General features: G+C 33.4%; 3 protein-coding genes across 5 annotated transcripts in view; all 3 read right to left on the bottom strand.

Annotated features, from left to right (window-relative positions):
* Positions 1-501: 501 nt before the first annotated feature.
* On the bottom strand, positions 502-18902 carry bel (ATP-dependent RNA helicase bel). Of its 3 annotated transcripts, none has more exons than XM_065358674.1 (13): positions 18584-18902; positions 18215-18290; positions 17924-18046; positions 17395-17846; positions 17085-17312; positions 16171-16295; positions 15947-16072; positions 13029-13173; positions 12773-12932; positions 12222-12678; positions 12003-12130; positions 8571-8606; positions 502-822 (listed from the first exon to the last, which is right to left on the bottom strand). In XM_065358674.1, exons 1-13 carry the CDS (start codon positions 18626-18628, stop codon positions 797-799), a joined length of 2127 nt encoding a protein of 708 aa, XP_065214746.1. In that variant the 5' UTR covers positions 18629-18902; the 3' UTR covers positions 502-796. The 3 variants fall into 3 exon arrangements, with proteins under 3 accessions (XP_065214746.1, XP_065214743.1, XP_065214744.1); XM_065358671.1 differs by having other exon boundaries at positions 502-825; positions 18584-18901; XM_065358672.1 differs by having other exon boundaries at positions 502-825; positions 17924-18043; positions 18584-18901.
* Positions 18903-19873: 971 nt separating this feature from the next.
* On the bottom strand, positions 19874-25667 carry LOC135839135 (zinc finger protein 33B). The gene is made up of 6 exons (XM_065355026.1): positions 24746-25667; positions 22949-23040; positions 22552-22669; positions 21120-21317; positions 20676-20779; positions 19874-20059 (listed from the first exon to the last, which is right to left on the bottom strand). Exons 1-6 carry the CDS (start codon positions 25665-25667, stop codon positions 19985-19987), a joined length of 1509 nt encoding a protein of 502 aa, XP_065211098.1. The 3' UTR covers positions 19874-19984.
* LOC135841626 (phospholipid-transporting ATPase IA-like) overlaps positions 25531-25685 on the bottom strand; it is a 52913-nt gene continuing 52758 nt past the window's right edge. Inside the window, exon 3 of the mRNA XM_065358670.1 lies at positions 25531-25669. The gene's annotated coding sequence lies outside the window, so the exon portion shown is untranslated. The remainder of the gene's footprint in view (positions 25670-25685) is intronic.

Here is a 25685-nt window from a genome sequence, read left to right as displayed (position 1 = left end):
CTTGAAATTTTGAAAAGTGATAAATTTTTGCATGATCTTTCGATCTACCTTTGTAAAGTTTGAAGAAGTTCGTGCAAGTTCTATGTTAAAACGCCAAATCTGCGATTTCGGCTGACCTGTCAATCAAAATGGCCGCCATTTTGTAAGTAAGGCCAACTTTTTTTTTGGCAAGTTTGCTCTAAAATGTTCCTTAGGATGTCCCATTTAAGAAAAAAGTTGTCCCGGAGGATCGCGAGGGGGGGTGCAATTACTCCTATTGTCATATGCCGGACTATAAGACACTGAAAATTTCTCAATCAACACCAAGCTCGCTAATTACGAAACCACCTTCGATTAAAATCAACGCAAGTGGTCTGGTCTCGGGGAAATACTCCAAATTTTTAAAATAAATACCTTCGAAAACCAGCCAAACAATCTTCATCATCTGTCACATCCTCGAACTGGAAATAAACACTCGAGTTCGAGTATCGTAATAAAAAAGAAAATTAAAAGCATGGACCATTTCGAAACAAACATTAAAGATACTTTATTCGATCATGTGTTTAAAGAAGAGAGTACTTACATTTTAACAATAAATAAAAAAGAAAAACTTATATAGGCGATTTTGGGCGACACGACCAAAATAAACAACACAAAAATACTTTTCATTTTAAAATGTAGGTAGATTAGAGAAACAGAGAGAGAGAGAGGCAAAAAACTGCAATGGGCTTTTATGGGTATGGAAAATAGACCTATATTTTCGACGCAACACGAGGATCGAATGGCTGTTAATCTCATCTTCGGAAAACGGCGAACATTACCACCAGTTACTAGTAGATACAGCTGCTGTAACAGAAAGAAAATCAAACACTGTGTTGTAGATTATAAATACTCGCAATTTTTATGTACAACCACCCGTAATTTGTTCGATGATTGAGTTGGTACAAAAAATTAGTTGTAAGTAAGTAATGGCGGACAAAAAAGCTGAATTAATTTGTGTAAAATAATGGTAAGTACTCGTATGATGGTTTTTATGAAATCCGTTAAAATAATATGATTCTGATGAAATAATTCATGTATTAGCTATTAGCGAAGTGTTGTTGAGGTTTTCATTTCCTCTCATAGATTGTAAGAAGACAATCAGAACGTAGAAGGGGAAGAGAGAGGGATTCTTTTTTGGACTTCTACATTTAAGATGATTCAATTTCAATTGAAATGAGGAATAAATAAATTTCAATTTTGAAATTTTATTTCCACTTTCTCAAATTTTGAAAAATTATGGCTAAATAACCACAATAAGAAGACGTAGGAAAAATTTGCAATCAAATTTTTTTAGTAAACGTTTGACCTCCCCTTCCCCCTGTTAAATGTCAAAGTCTAAAAAAATTTCACATGTTTAAGTAAAAAAAAGAAGTATTCAAGGTGCTCTCAGGCGTTTAGAAAAGTTCAAAGTTCGTTTTTGTAATTTCGAGTTTATCAGTTGTTCTCAAAAAAATATTAGTTTTTTTTCATCAAATTAAATTTTTTTTTGACACATGAAACATTTTCAACATTTTTAATCTTTGAGCTCGATTCAAGAAGGGAGAGAGGTGAAAAGCTGATGAAAAAATTTGAAATTTTGCCTACGTTTTATTGAGGTCATTTGGCCATAATTTTTGCAAGGCTCCATAAAAATTCAAAAAAACTTGGAAAACGACCCATCCAAGTCTCCCTCTCAAAAATACTTCGTAAACAAAATTTGAGCAAAAAATATATTTTTAGCTCCATTTAATATTATGAACATGTCAAATTCAAGATTGTCCTTATTTTTAATTGGCGTTTCGATTTTAAATGCTCCACTCCCTAAATTGGTAGAGTTTCATGGTAAAATATTATCATTTTATTATTTTTTTCGGAGGGGGGGGGTGTTTATAATTACTAGATTGTGTTTAAAAATAGATACGAAAAATTTGCCCCCCCCAATATTGAAATTTGAAACATCAACAAGCGATGAAAAAATTTGATGGAAAATTTTCCATTTTTGGGCCAGGATTCTTCTGAATAATTCCATTTTCAAGAAAAAAATCTGACTTCGGTCCTCTTAAGCAATTTTGGTACCACTGAACAGAGCCCTTAAAAAAATTGAAGAATCAAAAAAAAACATGAGAAAGAATTTTTTTAAAGTTTCAAAAATTTTGTAATGTGCTAGAATTGCTCCAAGTTTTTCAAAAATCATCTCCCCTGACCCCAAAACTATGTCTCCCTTTCTTATTTAAAGCTTTTAAAAGATGAAAATTGCAAAAGAAAAATGATACTAAAATAAGGGTGACCTTTTTGAAATAGAAAGTAGAAACAGACTTTTTTTTTCAAAATGACTTTTTTCCATTTTTTTTTTTTTTTTTTAAACTTAAGTGGACTTGGTTTTTTGTTGAATGAGGATTACTTGGAGCAAATTATGTTACAAAAATGGACCTTTTTTTTTGAAAAATCATTTCAATTTTTTTCACTTCTGATGATTTATAATGAAGAAACCGAGGTGATTTCAGGAACAGAGATAGACTATTTTTTCCATCAGAGATTACCTACTCCAAGGAAACCATTCAAAGGTGTTTCTCCGCCTCCACTTCAAACAGAAATACGATTTTTGATAAGTGCAAGGTCTCGAGCCCACGATAACCAAAATTTTAACAGTCCAAATGGATTTTTCAATTTTTGTAAAATTTTTAAAAATCAAAAAATAATAATTATTCATATTGCAAAAAAACAATAATTTTTCTAATAAAAATAATAGAGATCAGCTCTGGCACTGATATCACACCCTTTATCTCTTCTTCAACCAAATTTCATCATTTGCAGCCATTCTGGAGCCCTTAACGTGACTTCTGATTTTTTTTTCAATTTCTGGATTTTTTCAGAAGGGGAGATGACCAATTTGAGCAGCTAAAAATCGAGTTCTGGCTCATTCTTGACCCCTTCGACGAATTCATTTCAAATTCGAGCAATTTCTAGGCGGTTTTTTTGAGCAGCATATTATTTTAATGAGGTAAAAATTCGAAAAAAATCATTTTCGAGGAGAATTTTAAAAACTTGTGCTTTGATGTTTGTGCTGACAGGTTTGCATTTTGAATGATCAAATGGGGGGGGGGGAGGTAAAGATTTCTGAGGAAAATTTTAGAAACTTGTGCTTTAATGTTTGGGCTGACTAGTTTGCATGGGATGATCAATGGGGGGGGGGGGTGTAATGCTTTTTGGGGAAATATTTCAACAACTTAGCTTAGGGGAAACAATTGCGAAAAAAAACATGTCCTAAAACCCTCGTAACCAAAATTTTAGGTCTCTAGATTCATATTTGAATTTTTTTAAATGTTTTGAAAAATTCAAAAGATTCAAAAAAGTTGTTTTTAGCACAATTTTTCAACTTTTTCATTAAATTAAATGTATTTTCTCATTTCTTTTGAAAATGAAATTTACCAATTGGTGAAAAATTCATTTTAGAACTGATACTTGTGAAATTCTGAACGAACCACCAAGACCAAAATTATAGATGCAAATGCAAAAAAAATTATTTTTGTCTTTTCCAAAGTAATTTGAAATTTTTGGAGAAAAATAAATAGAAAACTTGCACAAAGGCTCTAAAATTGCCCATTTGTTTAAAAAAAATGAAAAATCACCATAAAATATTTTTTAAAAAAATTTTTTATATCGTCAAAAATCCATTTAAATCCAAGCCCTAAAAATGCACTTCAACGCTCAAAATATTGGTAACAATGAGTTTAGAGCATAATTCTTTTGATCTAGCTTGGTATGGCTCAAATCGAAGGATGCTAGGTCGGAAATATTCCCTTTAGTATAAAATGATGACCACTCTGCAGTAAATTCCCACAGAGAAGGATTTACATAAAAATGTATACTCAATTCTCCACTAAAATATTTTTTAAAAAATCCACTTTATAACGAATTAATTACCTACGTATTAATGACGAATTCACCATATAAAAGAATAAAAAATATCAACTATACCGAACTACATTAAAATAATGAATTAAATGACCATATATAAATAGTAATGAAACCCCATACACAAACTACCCTTATTAATTTCCCCAAAATGAGTATTACACACCGAGTGATAATGAATAATATGGTAACTACACGAACAATGATTCTACGACCCAGTTAATCAAAAATGACCTTATATCGTACCAACACAAAAAAATATAATACCATAAACACATATATACCATAACACAACATAAACGAACCACCACATTCCATCAACAACATCGCAGTACAAGCCCCAGCAACACGACCATTTAATCCAAAAACACATCATGCGTGGTAAGTACATTTATTTGCAACACACATTACATTGTTTGAATTTTTCACTTTTAAAGCTGTTACGTATCTCGAAAAGAAAAAGAAAAAAAATAATAAAAGAAAAAAAAGGGGGACAGGGGGAAAATAATAACAACATACATATTTATATACTATAAGATAATAATATATAAATAACTCTATAAGCGATAACATAATATTACATCATAATATTCCACCTAACAAAGCTGAAATGAAAAAGAAAAAAATTGCAATTGTTTTTTTTGTTGGTTTTTCGAGATCACAGCAAGAAGAGAATAAAAAATTCGTCAAACATCGAGAATTAATTAATCATATACTCGTATAAAGTATTATTACACTTTGTAAAAGAATAGGTAAGTAAGTTTACATTACACTTCTCTCTACATATTATAACACTGTTGAACAGTAAAATAAAAAATAAAAAAATACCACCGTTTAAAATTTACACTTTTCCAACTCGTATTACGTATAATTCGTTGGTGGTAAGAACTTGATTTTTTTTCAAAATTCAAAAATAAAAAATTCTCTCCTTTTTCTGAGAACGTGGTGGGGTCGAACGAAGGTAGGGGTATATTCGGCGAAGGGAAATTTAAACAAAAAACAAAAACAACCACTAAAATATTACTTCTCATCGTAAAACCGGGCTAAATAAAAATAAGAAACAAAAGAAAAGGAAACAAAAAATGAACAATTTTTAGGCCTTAGTTAATATTGCTCGTTTTAGTCGTTTAATTTTTAAACAAAAATTCACGTTCTTATCCAAAATTAACCCTTTTTTTCAAAGTACCCGATACAACAAAAGCACACCGTAAATACCCGCAACCATCAACTACGCAGAAACAAAAAAAATAACACAACACATAACCGAAACCGTAACCATAACCGAACTACTATTTAGGCCAATCACTTTGCTACTTTGGTCTACATTCCTTTTACACTGCGGAAAAGGTAACGAAAAATATCGAGAAATACCTTCACGCAGGTAATCTGAAATACTCTTTGAAGCATTTTTAAATAATTTTAAAGCTATTCAATTGACATCTCGAAGTCAAGCACACACAGTTTTCGTATCACAGATCAAATTATTCCACATCAAAGAGGTAAGGATTTCAAGGAGAGGGTTTAGAAAACCTTCTGAGATGAAGATTTTCACCAAGTGTGGTCCAAATGATGCGGATGAATGTTGAATAATTCCAATTGGTCGATTTTTAGCCTCAATTCAGGAAACAAATTATTTCCCTTTCAAGGGCGGAAAAATATTTTTCCATTTCCAGAATTTCTCTATAAAATTGATTTTGATAAAATTTCAACATTTGGAATTTTCCCGCCAAAAATATTGAAAATTACAACCTGCTTAATAAATTCCAGCTCGATTCCAAAAGCAATTCGACACCTTTTTGGGCCTTCCTGCGAGTAAGATTTTGGAGATTTTTCAAAATTTGACTAAAAATCATCTGTGGGCATATCATAATTTTGCGTTGTTCTCGAAGTCATCCAGTTAAGATCAAAAATTTCCCTTCGAAACGATCCGAAAAGGAAAGGAGATGACATGAAGAATAGTTGAAAAAATCAAAAATGCAAAATGTCACGTGACATGGTTTTAGGAGGGGTAGGAGGGGAGGGGAGGGGACGAGGGGACCCAAATTTCGAAACTATTCCTCAAACTGGCTCTTTCAGCTCCAACCACTCTCTATTCAAGCTTAAATTTGAGTAAAATTTGAACAATTTGGCATTTTTATTCTTTTTTGAAATCTCAAATGAGCATTTTGAGAGTATTTTGAGACTCCCTCATCCCTACTTCGAGTCAAATCAACCTTCTTGAAAAATTATTCAACAAAAAAATTGAATTTTGAAATTTCGATGTAATATTTCATCCCTAGAAATTTCAAAGAAAACAGGAATAGGTCCAAATTTCGACTCAATTACTCAATCTGGCACTTTCAGCGCCCTCAAAATTCGACAATTTGTCGTTTTTTTTGCAATGAAAATTTTTAAAAATAATCAAGAGGACGAAAAATTGTGTACTTTTGGGAACCACTTTTCACCCCCCCCCCAGTCAAAAATTTGACAAAAATACGGAAAATTTGTGTCAATTTTTCATCATAAAAAATCAAAAAAATTATCAGAGTATGAAAAATAATGCGGCTGTGGGAGCCACTCCCCCCCCTCCAATTAAAATCAATCGTCAAAAAAATTGATAAAGTCGAAAATGGTTTAATTATGAAATCCTGACGTCATGTTTTCTTCAAAAAGTAATGTGGAAAACCAAGAAAGGGAGAGGGGGGCCAACTAACAACAATTTTGAGGCGCCCTCTGTATTTTTCAAGACTCAAAATCAAATTATTCGAGTTTCTCCTAAATTAAAAATTGAAAAAAATGAAATTTCAAGAATTTTTACTCCCCCTGAAACGCCTCAAATTTCAATTTCAGAAGAGCTAGATCATGACACGACCTATTTTTCAAGAATCCAACATCCCAGCCCAAACAACCCCCATTCATGATCTCACATTTGGACCCCACAACGCAAAAATCCTCACCTTACAGCTCTCAACACCTCTATTCCCACTCACAATTCAGATCCAAGAGTAGCAAATCCGCCTACCAAAAAATCTTCCGTCATCTTCGAAAGACTAATACGACAAATTCAAACTCAGTATATACGTGTTCCTCGAAAAAGAATTTTTCAAAATAATGATCCACGTGTGTATGAAACGTATAAACGTACTCTAATCGAGCAAAAAGTATTTTTAAGAGATAATGACATTCTAGATAATCTCGTACTTAATTAATACGTACTAAAGTTGCTCATCGAGTCGTCCCTTACCTTCCATCGAACAACAAGCAGAATAAAATGGACAGACCAGGACGGAGGGACGACTACACACATACACACAACACATAGAGCATCGAACGTAGAAAAAAAAAAGAGAAAACAAATTCATGCTTCAGGTTTCAAGTACGATAAAGAGTAATCCGTGTATATGTACAAAGTAATAAGGAAGGGACACATATTAATTTATAGCGATTTAAGTAATAAATAAAAAAAAAATACACCTAGAATTTAAAATTAATACCAGCGTTACTACGCGTTATATAATCACATACGAAAAAAGAGGTAATTAAAAAAGAAAAAAAAATGAAAGAAAAACGAAACGAAAACGAAAGTAAAAAGACGAAACTAACACTTGGGGAAACAAAAATGAAATGAAACCGTACCACACGTACTCTTAATAAATTTTATCAATATAACTCGACACAAACGAACGAAAAAAATTTCTCCAAAAAACGAAAAAAACCCTAAATAACGCACAGAAAAATATATAAAGACCAACAAAATAAAAATTAAAAGAAAAAAAAATCGTATTTATCGTAAAAAGAGAGAGAATAAATGAGGAAATACACGACGTAGTAAAATTAAACACATACAAACACACTCGCACATACTCTACCAATATCATGATACACTCTCGATAATTGAGAAAAAAAAATTAAAGGAAAAGGGAGAGAAAATGCCCGATTTGTTTTCGACAAAAGGATTTTTTTTTTAAAATTACAACTTAAATAACACGATGGTTAATGTAGTATGTGTAATCTACGTATTACGAGTAATGATCTCTAGGTAAAAACGCATTCTCGAGAGAATCGAACCGACGAAAATGAAAACAAAAACGGAATTACCACCGGCATATCGTGGCACGTAGGTAGGCAAATTAACATACAAAAAAATTATACTAAAATCAAACACACGTACTACGAAAAAGACGTACTCTCTACAGAATAAAAATACTATGTTAATATTTTCAATTTCAAGACGAGGTTTCGCGATTCGACGAGCCATTTTTTATTACGTTTAATAACGATGATGATTTTATAGATTTTTCAAATAAATACGGTACTTGAATTGTTCCGCGAGTATTTTCATTGTTATTATTATTACCTTATACGTATATTTTCTACTATTTTCAATTTTCCAAATCGAAATTTCAAATTAATACGATACGCTGGTATTCGCGAGATTATCGTGTATTTTTTTTTTTTTTGCAGTATAAATTGAAATTGAATTTACGTCGGGGATTCTGTGTTGTTTTGTTTTTTTTTAAAAAAAAAAGAGTTTGTGTGTAGTAGCAATAGTAGTAGTATGAAGTAGAAGTAGTATTTATGTAGTCCTATGTACGCGTAGTATGATTAACCCCACCAATCAGGCGCGTTATTATTAGTAGCACCGTTGTTACCGGCGTAAGAACCACCATAGTTACCTCCACTGCTGCTGTTGCCCGATCCGTAGAATCCTCCTGTGAAATAAAAAATGAAAAAATTATTTTAGATATCGAATTATTTCAAAGTACATAGATAAATTACAAGTTACTAAAATAGGTACATGATAGTAGGTAAATCAGAACTCCATTTCCCAAAAAATTTTATCAACTCCCATCTCCAGACTCCCTATTTTGAGGTGCCGAATAATATCTCAAAATCGAATCTATAACTTGAAAAAAAACGTCAACATTTTTTGTAGGGTCCTGCGAACACTTTCCCCACATTTCATCTCCCCTTTCTCTATATTGAGAAAAAAATAAATAAAATACTCTCTGAAAATTTTGAAGAATTTTTCGAAAATTCAGATCCCCCCCTCTAAAGAATGCTCTGTCAAACATTTCTCGATAACACAAGATTTTTACCCCATTCCTCCATTCTTCTCTTCCAAAAAAAAAATCAAAATTTGGAGAGAACTTCCCCTCAAAAATGATTTTCAAACACTCACACTTCACAGTTCTTCCCTCACCAAGAAACGATTGCGCTTTACAAAAAAAAACTTTCATTTTTAAGGTGTCTAACAAGATGTTGAATTGAAAAATCAATGCTTAGCAAAGCATTTTCCAAATCCAAATACTTGAAGATTTTTTTTTTTTTTGAGAAGAGCTGGGATATTCCAAGGGGAGAGGGGTGTCGAGAATAACTTCAATATTTCAAATTTTTGTGGGCAGGACATTTTGCAAACACCTTAAAACTTATGTCTATCTTTGGAGAGGGGGGGGGGGGAATAAAAGGTGTCAAAATCCAAAATGTGAATTTTTCGTTTTTCAATGGCTTCAATTCTTATTTCGGCTGGGGGAGGGGTGAGGAGAAGGGGAAGGGCGAGAGTAAACAATACCTTCACCACTTCAGTTTTTCGTTTTACATATTTTCAAACTTTGTTTTGAGGGTTTTTCATGATCTTATTCATCTTTTCAATACAATTATTAGTTCAAAAAAAAAAAAACAAAATGCAAGTTAATTTTTCAAAAATGAGAAGCGATAAGATTTTTTGGAAAACGTTTTTGCTCGGAAAATCAAAACAACGTGTTTATTACTTTTTCAACAGATTTATTCAAAAAAAAAAACAAAAAATGTCGTTTTTTAGAAATTAATTTTTCAAAATTTTTTTGTAAGTAACTAACTTTTTATTGACGAAATGGGAAGGGAGGTTTTGGCTTTCATTATAAAAGTTTGAATTTCATCACCCCCTCCCCCCTCAATAACAAAGTGTCTTAGAAACAGAACAAAAATAGTATTTTTTCAAATCAATGTTTCAATTTGGAAGAAGAAAGAATTATAAAATTTTATCGAAGTCAAAATTTTTTCGGGTAAAAACTTACTAATTTTTAAAAAGAACTTCAACAAATTGAAAAAAAAAAACTTTTTTTGTATTTCAGGCAAGAAAATAGGCACAACTGTTATATTTTTAACAAAAAAAATCAGGACTTTTGAGTAATTTTGAAATGAAAAAAAAAAAAAAAAAATCAAAAATGTTGACAATAAAGCACAACTTTTTGACTATTTTAGAAAAAAAAAGTACATACGCTTTTCTGACAACTGATGAAATAATTCGAAAGTTTTCAGCAATATTGACCAAAAAACTCTCAGAACTTTATGGCAATTTTGGCAAAAAGCAAGTCAAAGATAGGATAAGCTAGATAAGCAGGATTGTGAGACATCCTGGATAGTTGAATTGTTCCATTTGAAGTATTTTTTCGACTAAGAAACTAAAGCAAGCACTCTAAATATTCAGGGTATTAGAACTTGAAGACAAATTGAAGGGAAGTGAAGGGGGTATTAATAACTTGAACATTTCAAAAATCAGTATTTCAGTAATTTTAACACAGCACTGACTTCTTGCAACAAAAAATGCATGAAAAACGAACCTCAGAGAGTAATTTTTACCTCGCAGGGTCCATTTCAAAAGATTTCACAAGCATCAAAATTTTTTAAACCAGCAAAAATTTACCAGATTTGAGGATTTCTTCGACCAAAAAAATTAAACTGCATAATCTGAAGACGATAAGAAAAGAAATTCGAAGTAACCGAGAATTTGAAAAATCATTTGTACTTCAATTGTCAAAACATTTTGCTGCCACGTTAATTTTCCACACCATTTAAAAATTGGTCCGAAAATTTTTTGAAAAAATTATAGAAGATTTGAACCTTGTTTCTCAGTCAATTCTAAGCCTCTCTTGCCTCAAACCGAAGTTTTTAGTCAAATTCATAAACCAAAAATTTTTAAATTGGGCAAATTTTTGCAGGTTTTAAAAATTTTGGGGCACATAACACAACTTTCCTTTAGTGTTTTACTTCCGGAAAAGTCAACACGGTAACAAAATGATCAAAAATTGAGAAAATTCAAAGTGCAATATCGAATTCGTCATTTTCAAAAATCCAGCCTCAAAAGGTCAGGTCAAAATTATTCACCAAAGCTCAAGTAAGATTCCAAAATGTTCAAAAATTACTAAAATCCCAATTTTTAAAATTTTTACCTACTCCCCCTTCCCTCACCTCAGTCTACAGCAACCCCCCCCCCCCATACCACAAACAAAACTAGAGTATTTCTATTTACATATTTAAATTCCTCCGCGAACAAGTTTTTTTTTTTTTACAAGAAATTGTTCCATATTTTCAAAATCTTTGGGCACAATTTATTATGACCTTCCATCCGAATGAAGTTCTTATGAGAATAAAATTCTTCGCTGAATACAAAGTTGCAAGATTTGAAACCAAAAAACTATTTTTCAACTAAAATGACCCCATTTAATGCTCCAAAGGTCATCCTTTGTCAGAAAATCAAAACTACACCAACTTTGGTATGTTAAACATTTTTTTAAAAAGACTAAAACAAAAAGGAAATTATGAGCATTTTGTTTACAAAGAACATCCGTGGGTGTTGACCATCTCAACAGAAAGCTATTAGGAACACGTCACATGACCCACTTTTCGACACCTTACACTTCTCATTTTATAAACACCTTCACAATAAGTGCCAATATTCGTTAACCATTTTGAATACTCGTTACTTGGAAAATTTTCAAGATAATAAAATATCGAAAATTCTTCCCAAAGGTGTTCATTTCCAGATATTAACTCGTCCGATGATTTCAATATTCTAATAATTAGTTGTTCATGTACCATAATTTCATCAGTTCCTACGCGAAAAATAATTCTCTCTCCTCAATTGGAAATAATTTCACACCAAACTTCAAAATTAAAATATTCATCAAAACCAAACCGAATTTCAGAAACTCCAAATACATACCGGGCAACAGCCACCTTTAAATTCCTCTAATAAAAATCTATTCGTAATTTTATTTTCAGAGTCCCAAAAATAGCACCATTATTACGCAACCTGACGCAATCAGTCAAATAATAATCACACTTACCGCTATGATTATACGATGAATTATATCCACCATCGCGTCTATTACCTCTTCCGGTATTACTAGACATGGTACCGTTACTTTGAGTACGATAATCGCGCGATCCGAACCCACTTCCGAATCTTCCGCCGCTGCAACAATAATAATAATCGTGTAATAAAAAACGTTAACGGTCGATTTTCGTATTCACCCCAACATCGTTTCGAGTTCGATTCAACTCACCTCTTGGAATTATTACGTCTCTGCATAGACGGTTGTTTGCACTCGATGCCCATATTCTCTAACCATCCGGGCAACTCTTGTTTCGTTTCGATCAGCAACTCGACCAAATCTCTAGTAAGGTTACGATTTTTATCGTTGAAGAAAGACGTGGCCAATCCGAGATTACCCATACGTCCTGTACGTCCGATACGATGCACGTATTCTTCAACATCGGACGGCAGATCGAAGTTGATGACGTGTGTAACGTGCGGTATATCGAGACCACGAGCGGCGACAGCGGTCGCCACCAAGATGGGTGTACTTCCGCATCTGAAGCTTCTCAAAGCCTCCTCTCGTTCGCGTTGCGATCGATCGCCGTGGATCGAGGTGACTTGATATCCCTCGTAGTGTAAAAACTCCTCCAACGAGTCCGCGCCTTTTTTCGTCTCGACGAAGATCAATGTCAACGAATCGGGAGCTATAAAAAAAAAAAATGAGAACATCGTTTAATAGGTTACCAAAAGAGTGTGGGGGGAGATTATCTCGTCAAGAGAGGGGTTATCGCTGCTTACCCGACTGTTCGTTTTTATGGGCGCCGAGTAAATCTAATAAACAGGATCTCTTCTCGTTCTCGTGGACCCATAATATTCGCTGGGTTATGTTCTCGGATGTCGAACCGACGCGTCCGATCGCTAAGAATATATAATTATCGAGGAAATCTCGGGCTAAAATCTATTATCAACAACGCAACAGTTATCGATTAGAGGTCGATAATTAATGCACTCGTATGGGAAAGTAATCGCCGATCGATAATCGTCGAGTACGTACTTGAATTTCCTTCGGGAAAGTAGCGGAGAACATGAGAGTTTGACGTTCGCCCGTTTTCGGCATCAAGTCTCCTTCGACGATTCTTCGGATCTGCGGTTCGAAACCCATGTCCAACATTCTGTCTGCTTCGTCCAGCACCAAAAAGCTGTCGGGAATAAAAATAACAACAGCTATAGTAATCAGCGTTTTATCAAAGCAACTTTGTGGAAAGTATGACCCTAATTTACTGAAAACCACAGAAACCTACTACTTGTCCTCCAAAAAAAGACAAAGTTCATTTTCAAATTAAAAAATTATAGGAAATTTTCAAATTGCTACTTCATTTCAAGAAAGCAAAGAGACAGTTCATTCCGATCAAAAAAAAAAAAAAAAAAATTCAAGTAGGTACATTGCATTTTACATTCGACAATTTCTACTTCTAACTCATTCATTGATACTTCTTACCCACTTCCTCCTCCCCCCACCCATAAAAGAGGGAAAAAATGACATTTTGAAAATTGATAGAATCTGAAAACTAAGAATCAAAATTCGAAAACCCAAAAATATTTGATTCATAAAAAGATCCGAGCATAATTGTACTAAAAAATCTATTAGATAACACTCGTGACCCTAAGATAGGGCAAAAGCCTCCCCCAGCCTGCACCATTCTTTCCTGTCCTGTGCGATCTTTTGAAAATGGTGATGGGTCAGTAGTTTCCTAAAGTCGTCCCTCCACCTAGCCCTCTGTTTCCCTTGCCTTCTTGCCCCTGTATTGAACCAGAAAGTGACTTTTTGTGTCCATCTGTTGCCCCTTAATCTAGCCACATGACCCCCCCCCACCCCCATTTTTTTGATTTCATCAGTTTGACTGCGTTTCGATTATTTTTCAATTTCATTTTGAATGAAAAAATCTATTAAAACACTCGAAAGTTGACGTCAGTCAAACTTATTGAGACAACTGAAGAAATAATTATGACGATTGGTTCAAAGTTTATTACGTTTCAAAGTACGAAAAAAAAAATCATACTTCAAATAAAATATTTCCACTCGTAAGAACTTTCCATTACGTCATACGTCAGCTTAATTTGTCTAGACCATAACAATGTAAATATAATCCTAATCATTTGATAAGAACTTCGAGTCATTAGAGAGGCCTACTTTCTCTCCTGTCTAATTTTCTCAGTTATTTAAAACAAATAGCAGGGTTCGTCCTTGATTTTTTTCAAAAAAAAGAAACTTTGTGACCCAAAAATTGACAAAACGTGAGTAAAACATCCCAATATAGAAAAAAATTGGACTATTCTCATTCTGCAATATTTTGGTAAAAAAGTAAGGGTTTTTGACAATTTTTTTTTTGCAAAAAGCTAGACGTCCACAATTTTAGCAAAAAAAAGTGTTTTTTTGGCAATTTTGGGTTAAAAAAACGAAACTTTTAAATAATGTTTACAAAAAAGTGAATTTTTTGGATTTTTTTTGGAAAAAACAAAATATTTAAATCGCTTCGCTAAAATGCAAAAATTCATCACATTTTTAAAAACCGATATTTTTTTGACAATTTTTGTCAAAAAGGCAACACTTTGACAATTGAAATAGAAGAAGGGGCTTTTTGGTAATTTCTAGGGGAAAAAAGCAATACTTGAAGTCAATTTTTGAAACAAAGTGGAATTTTTCAACAATTGTGCTACAAAGCGAAAGCTGGTATCAATTTTCACCGAAAAAAAACAAGACTTCGACAATTTGAGCAAAAGGCAGAGATACTTTTTTACACTTTGGTCAAAAATGTGACACTTGGAGGCAATTTTTGGAGAAAATTAAAATTTTTCAGAATTTTTCCTTTAAAAAAAAAACAATTTTTTCAGCTATTTTGCAAAAGTGCAAAAAATTTGCCAATTTAAACAAAATACACAATCATGAAAAAAAAAAAACATTTTTGGACAATTTTGCCAAAAAGTAACTTTTTGACAATTTAGGCAAAAGAAGGGACTTTTTGGCAATTCATAGCATAAAATCTCAACTTTTAGACAATTTTTGAAACAACGTGGGGCTTTTGAATTCCAACATTACAAAGCGATAGTTTGTTTTGACTTCAGGCTAAAAGCAAGATTTCGACAATTTTGGCAAAAAGTAAAACTGCATTTTTTGCAAAACAAAAAAAAAAAAAAAATTGGCTCTTTTTTTAAAAAGCGAATATTTTTTTCCATTTTTCAAAAAAGAGAATTTTTTGGGAGTTATTGGCAGAAACGTTAATACTGTTTTTGGCAAAAAAAAAAAAAAAAAAAAAAAAGGTAAGACTTTTGGATAATTCTAGAAAAAAAAGTGAGACTTTTCAGTAATTTTGCTAAGAAGCGAGGTTTTTTTTGGTACCTAATTATTTGCAAAAAAATATATGTTTCCACTATTTTTGTGGAAAAAGCGAAACTTTAAATTTTTATTTCGGTATGAAAACGAGACTACTGGATAATTTTTGAGCAGAAAAATAAAATTTTGTAGGAAACTGTTTTTCAACTGTTTATTTAAAAACGAGACTTTTAGGCAATTTCTAGCAAAAAAAAATCTAAGTTTCTGGGTACCTAACCTTGGGGGAGGGGGAGGGGTTCAGATTTCTTTTGGGATTTTCAATCGAAAAAACTGACAATTTTAAGCAATTTTCTACAAAAAAAAAAAAATATTTACTGATAATATTCACAAAATACGAGATTTTTTTGCTACTTTTGACGGAAGCCAGATTTAAATTTTAACAAAAAGATAAAACCATGTACGTACACGTCAACAAATTATTGATATCATCAAAATTTTTCCTTTAACAAAATGTTAAAAAAATACAACATTTGTACAAAATTTTGAAAATAACCGAAAGTTACTCTCTTGGTAACTCAAGTAGCTTAGTTTTTAGAAAGGTAACCCAGGGTTAATTCTGAACAAATTACAAATATACGCACCGGCAACACTCCAAACTGAGTTTTCCTCGTTCTAACATATCCACTAGACGTCCCGGAGTGGCCACTAATAAGTGACATCCTCGATCCAGATCTCTGGTCTGGTCTCCGAAATGTGCTCCGCCATAGCTGTGGAAAAAAAATGAAAATCAGCATAGGTAAAACGAAACCAATCTCATAGATTCATTTTTCTAAATAAAGGGAGTTCAATTTAATCGAATACTTACACGACGCAGGGACGAAGTCGCGAACGATATGTGAATTTCCTCGCTTCGTCGTATATTTGAGTAGCTAACTCGCGAGTAGGAGCTAAGACTAATCCGAATGGATAATGTTTGCGTTTATATGAATTCTGTGGACGAAAATAAGAACACGATTAGTTTCAATTTGGAAAAAAAAAAAAAAAAAACTTCAAGTAGGAAGAGATAAGGAAACAATAAAAACTAGTTTTCGATAACTTCATCCTCACCTTCGCTATCATTCACCGAACCAGAATCATTTCAAAATTCAAATCGTCACAACTTTCGTATCATACAGTACTTTGATGACGTAAATGACTATACATCGCGTATCACAATTAATTGGGAATTTCTCTCGCACAAAAATACATAATCACTATAATTTTTTTTCACTCTTTCAATATTAATGAATCATACGATTGGACGACTACACATGTTGATTTTTATTTACATTGCAGCGTACCCGATGCAACGTCGCCTTTCACACGAACTCGACTAAATGTGAGAATGATTAAACGTGCCATGATGAACGTTTAAATTCCTCGTGTTCAGTTCATTCAGTCGTCGAGAATGCAGTTGCTTTCATTTAGTCATACGTAATTTAAACGATCGCCCATTCATAACTGCATAATTAGGTTAGCTTGTGACGATTCATGCGCGAACATGTAATGATCGAAGAACACTCCAGTTCTAATCATGGGAAGGGAGAATTCAATCGGAATAATATAAAAGGGGGGGGGACAAGATGAAAAAATTTTGATAAACATTTTCAAGTTATTATTTGCCAAAAGAGCACGTTCAACATGACGAAAATTGTCCATAAGTCACACAGCACACTCACTCGCAGCAACATTCTACAAAAATACAGAAATTAAACGTACCCTGTTCATCGGGATACTTACTCTAGCGTTATTTGGAACTTTGAAAAATTGTGGTCCATTTTCATACATTTGATTCAAAATAGGAACCAAGAAGGCGGCCGTTTTACCAGAGCCTGTTTGAGCGCAAGCCATCAAATCACGACCACACATGATGATTGGAATAGCGTATTTTTGGACTGGAGTTGGCCGATCGTATCCGGCCAGCGCAATATTATTAGTAATGATTTCGGTCAGTTGTACTTTTTCGAACTGTGCAAAAGGCAGAAACAAAATTACAATTAGTTAACGAAACGATGTTAAACCGAACAAAGAAATAGTGTACAACTCGTACCGAAGTAATATGTTCAGGAACACTCTCGCCAGTCGCGTCTACCGGTATATCCTCGTATTTGTTAAAATTAATTCCGGTGTTACCAGTACCGAATAATTCTTCCTCCAAACGGTCGTCTTTGGGGAGCGGAATGAGCCAATCGTTTTCACGATGCTGTCGCCCTTCCGACTCTTGCCATCGGTTGTTTCTCGGAAGCGATTGCTGAGGAGGTCCTCCTGATGCTCGGTTTCGATCATTCCACGATCCGCCACCACCGGCAGCGCCTCCATTGCCTCCTCCGCCGCCTCTGTAATTACCTCTTCCGTCGCCTCTGGGCTCTCTAACATCGCGATAATTGTTCCTATAGTTGCCTCCTCCGGCTGAACGTTGCTCGCGATCGTTTCTGTCGCTGTTGCCGTTATAAGAATCGTACGAATCGCCACCGCGTCGATTGAATGAAAAATCACCTTTGCCTAAAACCGAAATTAAATCAAACCAGATCAAACGATGGCTCTACGAATGAAACAACAAGCCAAGATATCCAACTCACCTCCTCGGTTATAACCTGAACCACCACGATTGTAATTTTGCGAATCGTAGTCGTCTCTGGATGATTTGAAATCACCTCTGTTCACTGAATAATTATCAGATCTTTCATTCTCCGGCTGCCCTGCTTAAAACAGACAAAAGTACAATTAAAAAACGAGCTGACGAATTATACCTACCAACGAACGAGTAAGATTGTCTATCTGGTTCAAGTGTCACAGGGTAATCATGTTACAATATGTACTCATCCAGCAAGAGAATCCCACTGTCTAATCTACACTCATCTTCAACTTACTGGTTTTGTTGCGTAAAGCAGGGGGAATGTAACGCCCAGAACGTGAGGCGTTATCATGCAAGTCCAGAGCAGAAAACTGCAAAAATACACAATAATTAGGCTACGTGAAAACAAACGTGTGGCTAACACAAATTTAGCCTATAAGATGTATCTCGAGTACCGGAGATCTCAAACAAGTAAGCAAATACCAACATGATCGTCGAAATGTGCGAAACAAAGCGAAGAACGAATATAGGGTAATATCGACGGTATGGCCGTAAACTAAGATATTATCACCTCGTATAGCGTTCTAATCGTGAATTTAACAGTTTCATCTCCGGTAACGAGAGAGCTCATAGTGAAATCACATGTTTTATACGATCATCTTACCTGCTGCTCTAGACCTGATCCATTTTGAGCGACTGCATTACTCATATTACTTTAAATAAATTGTTCAAAAAATTTTGCTTCGTTACAATTAAAAAAACGAACAACCAAGATCACCAAACTACTTATTTCGAAGAGTTACTGTTCGCGAAAACAATAAACACTAGAATTCGGGTTAAACAGAATAGAATTTGTTTAAATATTCACAATTTTTAATAATTTAAAATTATGCCAATGGGAAAAACGGGAACGGAACTAGCAGAAGCAATGCGAAAACTTCAAGAAAATCAGCACTTATTCATATCACAGTACAAAGAAAAGGTTCGCCAACTCGCTAATGAAATTTTACGAGCGATTCTGCGCATGGTACGTCACCAAGTGTCTAATTTTAGCCAATCACAGCGCGTAAAATTAACCAACCGTAGAAAGTAGGTTAACTCGAGTTACCTACTTGTTTCCAGAAGTGCCTTCGTGATTACACGATGGCGAGTATGTTGAGGAAGAAAATTTTTATTTTTTACATGTGCTGTAAATTTTTGCAAAATAAACGTGAACGTGATTTTTTCGAAAAATTGCGCAATTTTTATGTTTTTTTGATTACGTTTGCTTATAGTTGACATTACGATTGCGATTTTATGTGCAATTGCAATTTATTCTTTGTCGCAAGGTTGATTGTTCCTGAGAGTGTTGTAACTTTAAATTCAATCCAGAAAATTTTGATCTTGATTCTGTCTACTTTCTTGTCATTTGCCAAATCCAAATGAAAAATGAAACCACATTCTGCGATCGTATGAAAAGTTCACTGATTTTTAATTATTTTGTAGCGGATTTGATTCAAATTTCATGAAAGGGTGTTCCAATTTGAAATAGCAAAGTAATGACAGACATTAGAAAAACTTAAACAGTAAAACTGTTATTCAATTTTTGAAAAATAAAAGGTACCTACTCAGGATCAGATACAAATTACAATGATACGTACATACAATATAGATATTATCAAAATACACTCGTCGAAATAGGAAATAGTGATTCATAATCATTGTAAAAATTCGAGTACCTATCTTCATTATTTTATTTACAATATGATTTCACCCGAGTGAGCAGTGAGCACTGAGCAGGAAAATGAAATTTTAACTCAAACGAAATTGAACGTTGAAAAATCAAATCCCTACTTTTTGAATACTTACATTACTTACCTATTTTTACAAAGTTTTTAATCCTTAACATTCAAAAAATTCGTTTCATAATTTTTTAAGATGTAAGATCATAAATATTCAAAATAAAGAATCATACTTATTATTCAAACATATATTGCAAACATTTTTAACAAGAGCAGACAACTCATGTACGATCAATTCAATAACTCATGAATGATGAAAATGAAAAATCTCTTGAAAAACAAATTTAGCATACAACATTTCCCAATCCCAGATCAGGTTCTTCCGCTGGTATGTTACACTTGTGACCCCTTAAGCTAACCTGAAAAATTACAAAATGAATTAAGGTTAAAAACAGAACATCGAGAAAAAAAAGGACGTGGAATTTTTTATTTGAATTCTCAAAATTTGGCACTTTGAAATTTAAAGATCACTACGACGAATTGGATCAATTTTCCATTGAATTGAAAAAACCAACATTAATTCTTTCAAAATCGTTACAATTGAATTAGTATACGATTTTTGAAAATATCATGAACACATCAACGTTAAAGTTGAAAATGAAATTCTATGAAAATCTATTTTAAAATCTTGAGTGTGAATAAAGAGTTTCTTTTTTTTTATTCCAAATTTTAAAATCAAATCAAGAAAAAAGTGATTTTCAAGTTATACTCGTAAAATTTAGTTCTGGCTTAGAAATTTTCAGAAATGATGATTTAAAAAAAAAAACAATATTTTCATTGATTATTTTTTTTTTTAATCCATCTCTAGAAGAATTTTTGCGTATTTCTTGGAACGGAAAGGAAATTATAGGTAGGTAGGTAGGTAGTTGTCTAGAAGTGTCTTTCAGATTTTGCAATTATGAACTACTGATTTAACGCAATATCCTTCAAAAATTGAGAGAATTTCTACATACTATTGAAAGAATAAAAATTCACCTTATATTTGAACGTTCTTTGACACTGAGAACATCTGAAAGGTTTAGATCCCGAATGAGTTCTGCTATGAACCAAACATGCAACTCGTTGCCTAAAACTTTTACCTTGAGAAAAATTATAAAAATGACAAAATCATTTTTAAAAAGTTCAAAATTCGGCACAACTCATGCATATAGACTTATTTGTATGAAAAAATGTCAAAAACAACGTACAGCATTAAAATTTGCACTTCAACGGAGCAAACGAGTGGTAGAATAGGTATACTTATCATCGCATCAAAATACAACACATTTTGTTAATATCTGTAAAATACATTCGAGTTAAATATCAGCATTAATCAAAGCATCGAATTATTTTGCCAACCACACAAAATAGTGTGAGAAGATGATCACAAAGATTTTTGTACACATAAATTATTTTTCGAATAAAATTCCATTTACCTACCACATATATTGCAAGAGTATGGTTTCTCTCCGGTATGAATACGTTGATGGTTGTACAAAGTTGACAATTCTTTGAAACTTTTCCCACAATCTTCGCACGAGTATGGTTTTTCATCACTGTGATATAACATATGCCTGTGATAAGATTGCTGGAAAGTGAAATTCTTGTCACAAATATGGCACGAATATGGCATTTCCCCTATAAAATGAAAAATTATACATGGTAAGTGGATTTGTTTGGATTGAAAGTCAATCCCATGGGACATACCATGAGTAGGTATCATTTTTGGATGATTACAGTTAGCCCAAACATAATTGGGATCAAAAGTTTTTTTGGTGAATATTGTCTAGGGTGGTATGCTGAACAACATACTAAAAGTCCCCGCCCCTGCCTCACGAGATACCCCCCCCCACAGTGGATTAAAGCCCTCCAAAATCAGTTTTTCGTCAAGAGCTCCTGAAATATTGAATTTTGAGTAAAATGAGCTCAGTGATCATTTCATCTCCTCTCCAATACCTATCAAATGAGCTATCGACCAACTCCCTAGCCTCAAGGGGGGTGGCGCTACAACCCCTCAAAGTGACGTGATTTTAATAATTTTACATTTTATGATTTGGGACTTGTAACCTGTTCTAATTGATAAAATGAAGTCAAACTTGGGGAATGGGATTCGTTTTGGAAGCTATAGTTGATCTCTGGAGTGGGGAAGGTCAAAGTTGAAAATTACAGGAAGGTCATTTTTTTGGAGGAGCATAACATGATCCCAATTGGGTGAAAAGGGTCCAAAATCATACCATCGACAGTACCCTACCCTGTGATCAACATATCCAAATTTCAGCTTCCTAGGTCATCCCCACCCCATTTAAAGCGGAATTAAGGTGAAAATTCCCTTATTTTGCCCCTATTTTCAGTTTTTTTAGAAGGAGTGGGGATGACCTAGGAAGCTGAAATTTGGATATGTTGATCACAATGGGAATACTGTCTGATGATATGATTTTGGATCCTTTTCATCGATTTGGAGTCATGTTATGCCCCTCCAAAAAAGTGACCTTTCTGTAATTTTCAACTTTGACCCTTCCCACTCCAGAGGTCAACTCTAGCTCCCAAAAGAATCCCATTCCCCAAGTTTGACTTCGTTTTATCAATTAGAACAGGTTACAAGTCCCAAGGGTCGTAGCGCCAGCCCCCCTTGAGGCTAGGGAGTTGGCCGATAGCTCATTTGATAGGTATTGGAGAGGAGATGAACTGATCACTGAGCTTATTTTACTCAAATTTCAATATTTCAGGAGTTCTTGACGAAAAAATGATTGGGGGGGCTTTGATCCACTGTTGGGGGGGGGGGGTTAGTTAAAAACCTTTGATCGCAATAATGTTTGGGTTCACCTATTTTTTTCTGCTATTTGACTGGGCTAAAAGTGAGAATTTTACAAACCTGTGTGCAAACGTTTGTGTTTTTTCAGGAAGTACTTAGTTGTGAACATTTTACCACATTCTTCGCAATTCCATTTTTTTCCATCGTGTGTTTTTAAATGCTGATTTAAATAGTATTCCTGTGAAATTTAAAAAAAAATCTTTACAGGTTACCTGAAAAAATATGATTTTGCAGAAGATAGAGATCATAAAATAGGAAGATTTGAAATAAATTATTTTTTGATGAATCTAAAATTAAAAAAATTAAAAATAACATTTTGAAAAATTATTGGAAAAAAGTGTTGGCATATTTTTTGAGAATTGTTACCAAGTATTATTTTTGAACTACTAAAAACATTTTTCACTGTCAGGGTACCTACTCTGGTGAAAAATAAGTACCACTAATATTGTGTACCTACTTTTTTGAAATATTTGAAGCAGATATTACAGTAATATTGTGTATCTTGATTTTGACTCTCTTCAGCTGATGCTGTTCCATGAGATCGTTCGTCTGAAAAAAAAAAAAACGAAAATGTATAACTTTACTTTTTCTTCACTGAGACCTCAAGAATGCCCATTTCTAGCATCTAAAAAACATTAGAAAAATTCTAAGTAGAAATTTTATCCAAGTCAACTCATAAACTTTAAAGCAAATTTTTGAAAATTTTCAACGAATTACTTTCCAAGGGGGGCATTCTTACTAAATTAGATTCCATGACTTCTCTAAACCAGAATTTTACTCATTATTTCCAGGCATTTATAATTTTTTTTTTGAATTAGGAATTTAAAATCAAGATAGGATATAATTAAATAAAAAATCAGCTACTTACTCATTTTTTTAAATGTGATTTTGTCGAATTAGGTATCTACCTACTTATCTTTGGAATTCAATGAGCCAGGGACGATACAAATTATTCAAATTTTAAAGTAGGTACCTATCTTGTCTTATTGGAAATTCATTGTTACGAGAACCATTTTTGTCTTCATTAAAAAGTGAGCCAAAAACCATGATCAGAAATCCGGTTTTTGGAAATTCAGATCCCCCTACCCCGTTAGGGATCAATTCCATGATTTTTCAATACATCAATACCATATAGCATAATAATTTAAACTAAAAAAAAAAGGACAAAAGTCTAATAATAATTTTCATAAACACAGAACTTTAGAAACAAACAGATGATTATAAGTAAACATCAACATTGAAATTTGAATTTTAAACGGAAATCAATTGAAATAAACACTAGAGTCTTTGAAGTATGATAAATTACGAAGAATAGGCTCACCTTATCCTAATTTGCTTACACAATTCAATATATTCAACGTACAAATAAACCATCCAAATTAACGAAGATTTATCTCTTGCAAATATTTGTTCTACAGGAAGGTTGTTGGTTACATTTTCGCCATTGAACATTGCTCGTGATGATTTTAGGAGGCCAGCAAAATACTAAAATTAGAATCTGATGTTTCGATTAAAAATTCTCGAATTCTTGGTTCAAATTTTTGGACTCAAGCATGTTCAAAGCTAATTTTTTAAAGATACTCGTATACAACCATAAATTTCAATTTTTCAAATAAAAATTAAAAATACAAATCTCCAACTTGAAATTAATTTTTTATCAATTTTCTAAAATTAATCTGCATTTTTTCCACTGCAAAAAAAGAACACTAAAAAAAACTCAAATGGCAATTTCCTAATTTTTAAAAATAATTTTCCAGCTCAACTGCTCAAGCTGAATTTAGTGAATTTATCTGAACTTGATTTTTAAATTAAAGTGCAATTATTTTTCTCAATTTTTCTTATCTAGATAGATATTTCAATTAAAAAAAAAAAAAAAAAAAAAAACTGAATTGTCACGGTTTTGTAAATTTTTCAACTTGAAGACCATTTTTTCTCCAAAGTCAGCTTATGTAATTTTGAAAAAACAAACTGTCCTCTTATATTGATCCGGCCAAACTGACTATACCTACTCTCACAAAACTATGACCAAGCTGTATTTCTAATTCTACGAGACATTGATCCAATTGCTTTGAGCACATAATATCGCAGCTTGAAACAAACTGTTAAAACAATACATATCACGTCACATATCAACCCATCAACTATACATACAATCGGTAGCTAGAATATTAAACAACCTGCAGCACCTAAACCTATGTAGGTAAGTATCTATTAATTTTTAATTAACCGATCAAACCATATTGTAGGTACCTACCATTTTGTAAGTGATGTGCTACTTGTTGATGAATCAACAGGCTACCTCTGATTTTAAATTTCTTTTGGCACTGGTGACATTGATACTTGAAAGCTAACACGTTTTTGTTATTTTCCCCATGCATCAGTTCGTTGTGTAACATTAAAGTGGAACTTTTTGAGAAGGAAGTCGAACAAGAAGTACACTGATAAATATCAGCTTTATTAACATTTCCGCCCGAGTCACCATTTGTATCACTCTTTATCACCGTAACAGGTACATTTTCACTGGCCAAATCAACGTGTAAAATATTCGCGTTATTTTCATCGTCACGATTTATCGTAGATATGGCAGAATCATTAAGTAAAGCCACCGGTGCAGGTAATTGCGATATTTCAAGGTGACCAGCGCCGGCACCATTATTCTCATGCGATGGCCAGACAGCATCGAACAATGTTTCAGAACAATCGGTAATATTACCGAACGTGCTTTCGGTCTCTGCCAGCTTTTCAGAACGTATTTCTACGTTTTTAGAAAACTGCATTAAATAATTAGTTTCATCGTTTAACGCAAGTTCGTCGACTGATTTATTCACAGCTGAGTCGCCGTTGATCGAATTCGCTGAATTATACGACGACGTGTTGATCGAATGCAAATCGATAATTTGCTGATCGTGACATTTACTCGTATGTAAATCGATCCCTTTTAATTTCTCGTTCAACGAAGTTACCAAATTGGTCTGTGCGAGGTTCAAAGTGACCGGAGCCGAACCGCAGTTTAAAATATGGGCGCAGAGATGAACGGTGAATTTATCAAACCCTTTGAGAACGTCTGAGCATAAAGGACACACGATTTGACGGCTCGAAAACGCGATCAAGTCGTATAACAACGTTTCCTCCGAGGTGAAATTAACACCCATGCAAAGTGGACATAGTAACGCCATATCTGAAAATTGAAATGC

The sequence above is a fragment of the Planococcus citri genome, chromosome 3, assembly GCF_950023065.1.
Source record: "Planococcus citri chromosome 3, ihPlaCitr1.1, whole genome shotgun sequence".
In the NCBI taxonomy this organism is placed as follows: Eukaryota; Metazoa; Arthropoda; class Insecta; order Hemiptera; family Pseudococcidae; genus Planococcus; species Planococcus citri.
Note: the sequence above shows the minus strand (reverse complement) of the source record. Positions and strands in the feature narration are given on the sequence as shown.

Excerpts from the sequence above, each read along its gene's own strand:
- bel (XM_065358671.1), bottom strand. The coding sequence starts at position 18,628 with ATGAGTAATGCAGTCGCTCAAAATGGATCAGGTCTAGAGCAGCAG. Across the intron at positions 17,847-17,923 it reads TTCAGGTTATAACCGAGGAG|GCAAAGGTGATTTTTCATTC; the intron begins GTGAGTTGGATA and ends TTTCGGTTTTAG. Across the intron at positions 17,313-17,394 it reads TTCCTGAACATATTACTTCG|TTCGAAAAAGTACAACTGAC; the intron begins GTACGAGTTGTA and ends CCTTTTGCACAG.
- LOC135839135 (XM_065355026.1), bottom strand. The coding sequence starts at position 25,667 with ATGGCGTTACTATGTCCACTTTGCATGGGTGTTAATTTCACCTCGGAG. Across the intron at positions 22,670-22,948 it reads GCTTCAAATATTTCAAAAAA|GAATACTATTTAAATCAGCA; the intron begins GTAGGTACACAA and ends TAAATTTCACAG. Across the intron at positions 20,780-21,119 it reads ATACTCTTGCAATATATGTG|GTAAAAGTTTTAGGCAACGA; the intron begins GTAGGTAAATGG and ends ATTTTTCTCAAG.